This window comes from Solanum tuberosum, unplaced genomic scaffold (assembly GCF_000226075.1).
Source record: "Solanum tuberosum cultivar DM 1-3 516 R44 unplaced genomic scaffold, SolTub_3.0 scf00272, whole genome shotgun sequence".
NCBI lineage: Eukaryota > Viridiplantae > Streptophyta > Magnoliopsida > Solanales > Solanaceae > Solanum > Solanum tuberosum.
The window spans coordinates 670,844-676,038 of record NW_006239194.1 but is presented as its reverse complement, the minus strand read 5'-3'; the positions used below and the strand labels follow the sequence as shown (position 1 = coordinate 676,038).

Here is a 5,195-nt window from a genome sequence, read left to right as displayed (position 1 = left end):
ATTTTGAGAGGAGAGGAAAAATGGTGGATGGAAAGTCGACCACTAGATCTGGATTTATTTTTAAAAACCGACCAACATGGTCAATATTCTTAGTCGGTTTAGATAATTTTTTTATGAATACTGACGGTTGGTTAAACTTAAAAAAAACATTTTGTGGTAAGTTTAACAACCGTTTCGGTCGGTGTTTTGGACTGACTGGGTCAGTTGGTTAGTAGTTTTATCTAACAGTAGTTTGTTGTCTACTATCATTGTTACACCCTGGACAATTTGGAGAAGACCTACATACCGATGCCATCATTCATGGAATTGAAAAGTTACAGCATTATGCAGAGTATCTGTATAGATCATGCCAAGGAAAATGTACGAAGTGTAGGCTACTAAAGAAAAAAGATCCAAGTCTTGACTTGGCATTTGAGATTGAGGGAAGAATGATGTATTGTACCACCTGTGAAAGATTGTTCTGTAAGTTATAGTGTAGGCTTCAACTGGCTTGAGTTCAGTAAATAATAGTGTAGGCTTCAACTGTCTTGCCTCGCGAAGATCCTAAACCTCAAAGTATGCTCTTCCCTGTATGGCTGTATCTATCGACTTTCTTAACCCAATAGCTCTTCCTCCCTGAAATGCCCAAGTTATTGACTTTTCAGGTGGTTACAACGGCTTACATCTGATCCAACATGTTGGGATAAGAGATGATTTAATCACTTATTTTTTCAGGGGGTTTGTTTGGGAGATGTTGGGGGGTGGGGTTGAGGTGTGTTATTCTATGGAGATGTAGAGTTCTCTTGGTCATGTTTGTTTTTCCCTTTTCTCATATTTGCAAGTGGCAATCTTTTGTCGACTGTTTTTGAATGAAAATTTACGATGACATGTGTCATCATTTTCAAGAAAAACAGCCTCTCTACCTAAGGTTTGCATACATCCTACCATCCTCGCACCCTACTTGTAGGATTACATATGTTGTTTTTGTTATTGTTGATCATCTTTTTCAAGTTAATTTGACTTATGCTGTAGATTGTTGAAGTAAGGGAGACACTTCTGCAGCAGTTACAAAGTAAGAAAGATCCACAGCCAGAAGAATCTAAGGACTCTGAGATTGTTGATGCATCTGAGATGGATGTCAAGGTCAGTGGACAGCAAGGGTCTGATAGTAAATTGGAGGAGAAAAATATTTCAGTAGAGACTGCAAATGCCTCTCAAGATGAAGATAGTTTGCATGACGAGAAACGTCAAGAGCAGTTAGAAGATGAAAAGACCAAGAATACAACCTCATATGCTGACAAGAACGAGGATGACGTTTCTTTCAGTGATCTTGAGGATGATGATACCGATCTATCGGATAGTAGACTACAAGGAAGCAAGCCCACACACAGAAAGAAAGTTTCCTCATCTAGTGAATCTCATGAATGGATTCAACTAAATGAGAACTCTAAAGCTCAAGGTAGTCAGCAGAAGGCTGGCCAATCTATTCACCGGGATAAAGATTCCGAAGGTGAGGACTCCAGTGACTGGCTCACTGTTGATGACGTTGATTCAGACAGTTTGGCCACCAATTGATTTCTCTAAATTCTGTAAATGTTTCTTTTATTACTCTCATAAATTTATCACCTTGTAGATTTATGTTGATGTCTTTGAAAATAAGTCAAAACAACCCTCTCACACCCCCCATCCCCAACCTACCTCAACCCCCAAAGCAAAAAAGGAAGAAAGAAAAAGAAATAGAGAGATCAGTCGACATGAGTTCACATGTCATAGCTGACCTCCTTGGTGCCAGAATTGGTATTGCTGGTTGTTGGTTTGATTTTCACTTTCTTCATATTGTACATGATTTTCTACTGTTTTTTCAGAATGCTGTTATTTTTTTTAGATTAGTGAATTTACCCAATTACTTGTGGGGCTTTTCATTAAAAAAATCAAATGTATTAATGTCTTGCAAAAACATAACCAACTTTTTTGGGCATTCTTGCTCTTATCGCCTGGAAGTTGGAACTATACCTTAACCAATGTGTCAACAAGCATATCTGTGCCTTCTGACACCGTAAAAGGATAAGATATGAGGTGCTCAAAAATAGTTGAAGTAGGTGAATAGGAGGATTACTATAACAATTATCCTTCATCCAAAACAAAGGACATCTAGTCTTGGTTCTTTTTTCAACTTTTCATTTGACCCTACTGATCTATTGTTTCATAAATTTCTTCATCAATTTTTAAAAAAAAAGGAGTTAAGAATAACACTGAAATAGTAAAGGGTCATTTACTCCTTATCCCAGTGTTGCTAGTGCATGTACTCTTCTTATTTTTTCACTTAGTAAGATATCATAAAAGGCACCAAGAAGGTGCATAGAGATTACAAAATATACAAAACTAAAGAGCTAACGAAGTTTTAGAATGTCCAGCCTTCATGTTGTAGCACATGTTTTCAAATTAAAATAGAGTGAAAGAGCCTAAAATTTCAGGTAGGAAAAGCAAAAAACTGATAGTTAAGGCGTGCAATAATATTTTGTGATAGTCAGGTAGGAAACTGAAAACCAATCACACCTGATAGTTTTAAAAGTAAGGAGAGAGTTGATTTATAGAGCCAAAAGTATCATTCCATTCATTAGAGATTAGGAATCTGAATTTCTGGAAGCTTGAGCAGATTCTTCTCCACTAAACCAGGTGTAGCAAGCTCCTTGTTATAGGAGATCAATCAATTCCATGCCCTAAATAAAGTTAGAGAAAAGCTCCTCATAGCTCTTGACCTTCGTACAACAACATACACGGTATAATCCCATAGGTGGAGTCTACAGAGGGTAGAGTGTATGCAAACCTTATCCTTACCTTGTGCAGGAGGAGAGGTTGTTTCTAAAATACCTTTTCCTCAAGTGACTGATGTTAAACCAGTTTGAAAAAAAAAAAAAAGTAAACCGGACACAGCAAATAATACGGAAAGCATTACATGGTATTGAGAAAACAAGAAACAACAACAATAGTCAATTAATGCGATAACCAAAGCTCAAGAAACAACGGGGAGTAACAGAAATCATAGGACAAGACTACTGATATAAACAGAGAAATAGATATGGTGCTCGACCTTGGAATGCAATTGAATCTTTCAGGTTCATAACTGCATACATTGAAATACCCTGTACCACCCATTAATCATTCCATAAAGCCTTGACTGCAGATACCTCCTCCCAAAATTCTAATCTTTCCCGATTAGAGTATGGCTTATAAACTCCAGTGAAGGATGTCAAGCTTCCACTTTTGTACCAGACTTTCATCAATCATAACTCAATTCTCATCTTTTCACCATGATTTGATCCTTACAAAGCGATCATACGTGTTGAAGTTTTGATTTCCATTCCCCTTCAACAAGGAAAGGAGAATAGTTGAAAAAGTATGCTATGCGCAGACTGACTTGCTACTTGCTTTCTTTGAGGGATTATTGAGTAAAGGGCGACGAAAGACGATTGAGACTCTTTTTACTACTTAATACATACCAGACATTCATCAATCATAACTCTTCTCGTCTTCTCACCATGATTCGATCCTTACAAAGTGATCATACTTGAGCTTTTGATATACTTTGTAGACATACTCATGGATTTTCCTTCCCCATCTTCTGCATATGTTACCTTGCGATCTGAAGCTGATTTGAGAGCTCACATATCCATCGGAGATTCTCATCATTGATTTTTAACCTGCTTGTGAATCGATGGCCATACTCGATTAAGAAAAAAAAAATTATGGCTTTCATCAATGAACTATTAATTCAAAGGACTTCTCACCAACAAGAAAGAAAGTTTTTGCACAATCAAAATGCAGGCAAGAGAGTCCTGTGTTTTTTGTTTCAAAGAAATCTTTTTTCTCAAGTGGTTTCTCTTTCTTTTATGCTGAACTAATTAGGTACATGCGGGCATGTATCTATATATAGTCACATATCCTTGATTTCCATGTACTGTTGCATATTCTATAACGTATAATATAATGCAAAAATTCTTGCATAAGTATGCATTTATCATTTTATATTATCTCGAAAACCAAATGTTCTATTTGTAATGCAACACTTTCTTACCAAAACAAAACATTGCATTGATATTGCACAGTTTTTTATGTTAGATTTTTCTTTTCAATAAAGGAAACAAAATAAATCTTAAGGGATGGAAACTTAGTGCATTAACCAAGTTCAAATAATCATACGACCAATAGCTGCATAAACACATATTACATTTTGATCTTGTTGATTGAGAATCGTACCTGTGTTTTGCCGGTTTTTCTGTCCCTAATAAGTAAATCTGACCACGTCCTATAGAGATCATCAAATCAATAGCTGAATTTCTGAAAGAGTTTTCATAATGCTATTACTTCAATTAAAGATCGAGTCAAAGGAGCACTCAAGCTAAAGCAAATGCACCTACAGAATGACGGTTCCAGAGGCGCTGCCACATGTGCCAGCACTGACAAGCGTTTCCAGACAAAGAGGGGAGGAAATGCTTGCTGCCAACTTGCCAGTCCTTGATCAATTAGTGGAGCATTCTAAACCTACATCAACAATCAATGAGGCACACATATTTCAACAGCTAATTGAATAGCCATTCTCATAATACATAGTTGTAGTTTTTAGTTTGGGGTGCCAACAGTAGCATAGTTGCTTAGTCGTCCTTCCTCATACAGAAAATAATATAGGTGCTTTTCATGCTGCCTTTATTGGAAATGTACTAGACACACCTAGATGCACAAGGAAATGCACATATGATCACTTGGCTTTAGAAACAGGACACATAATTTTGTTTAATTATCTTGTGCATTGAATAAAATCCTCACCTAAGTTGCTCAAACTCTCCAAAATTGTTGCCGCACTCGTGTCGGATCCTCCAAAAAAGAGCACTACTTTTGGTGGATCCAACACACTCTTCAACATTTTTGAAGAGTCTGAGCAACAGAGATTCTCACAAGTCATGGAAAACCAGTCAATAGGAGTTACAGGTGAACAAGACAACAACTACTTGTTTCAAGGTTCTTACATACCAAATACTAATAAGCTATGTTGCTTGGACTCTTCAAAGATGTCGATGGGTGCGTGTCGGATCCTCCAAAAATAGTGTATTTTTGAAGGATCTGACACGGGTGCGGCAATATTCATGGAGTCCGAGCAACTTAGCTAATAAGCCATTAACCATCTACAACACCAATAAGATATGAATAATATACCAAGG

The 5,195-nt window shown here is 37.0% G+C and overlaps 2 protein-coding genes and 1 non-coding gene across 11 annotated transcripts in view; 2 read left to right on the top strand and 1 right to left on the bottom strand.

Annotated features, from left to right (window-relative positions):
• The window catches only part of LOC102589266 (uncharacterized), a 9,020-nt gene extending 7,157 nt beyond the window's left edge, over window positions 1-1,863 (top strand). The window contains exon 3 of the mRNA XM_006358253.2: window positions 1,012-1,863. Within this exon, the coding sequence (XP_006358315.1) occupies window positions 1,012-1,554 (543 nt within the window). The 3' untranslated portion in view covers window positions 1,555-1,863. The remainder of the gene's footprint in view (window positions 1-1,011) is intronic.
• Window positions 1,864-2,894: 1,031 nt separating this feature from the next.
• The window catches only part of LOC102587641 (uncharacterized), a 25,453-nt gene continuing 23,152 nt past the window's right edge, over window positions 2,895-5,195 (bottom strand). For 5 of the 9 annotated variants that reach the window (XM_006358252.2, XM_006358246.2, XM_006358250.2 and 2 more), the window contains 3 exons: window positions 4,398-4,521; window positions 4,237-4,317; window positions 2,895-3,680 (listed from right to left, as the gene is read on the bottom strand). In XM_006358252.2, the coding sequence (XP_006358314.1) occupies window positions 4,503-4,521 (19 nt within the window). In that variant the 3' untranslated portion in view covers window positions 2,895-3,680; window positions 4,237-4,317; window positions 4,398-4,502. Of the gene's footprint in view, window positions 3,681-4,236; window positions 4,318-4,393; window positions 4,522-5,195 lie in introns of all 9 variants that reach the window. The other 4 variants (XM_006358247.2, XM_006358248.2, XM_015313884.1 and 1 more) reach the window with 4 other exon arrangements.
• Window positions 4,811-4,919, top strand: MIR5303H (microRNA MIR5303h). The gene has a single exon (NR_127228.1). It is a non-coding gene; the product is annotated as a microRNA MIR5303h (primary transcript).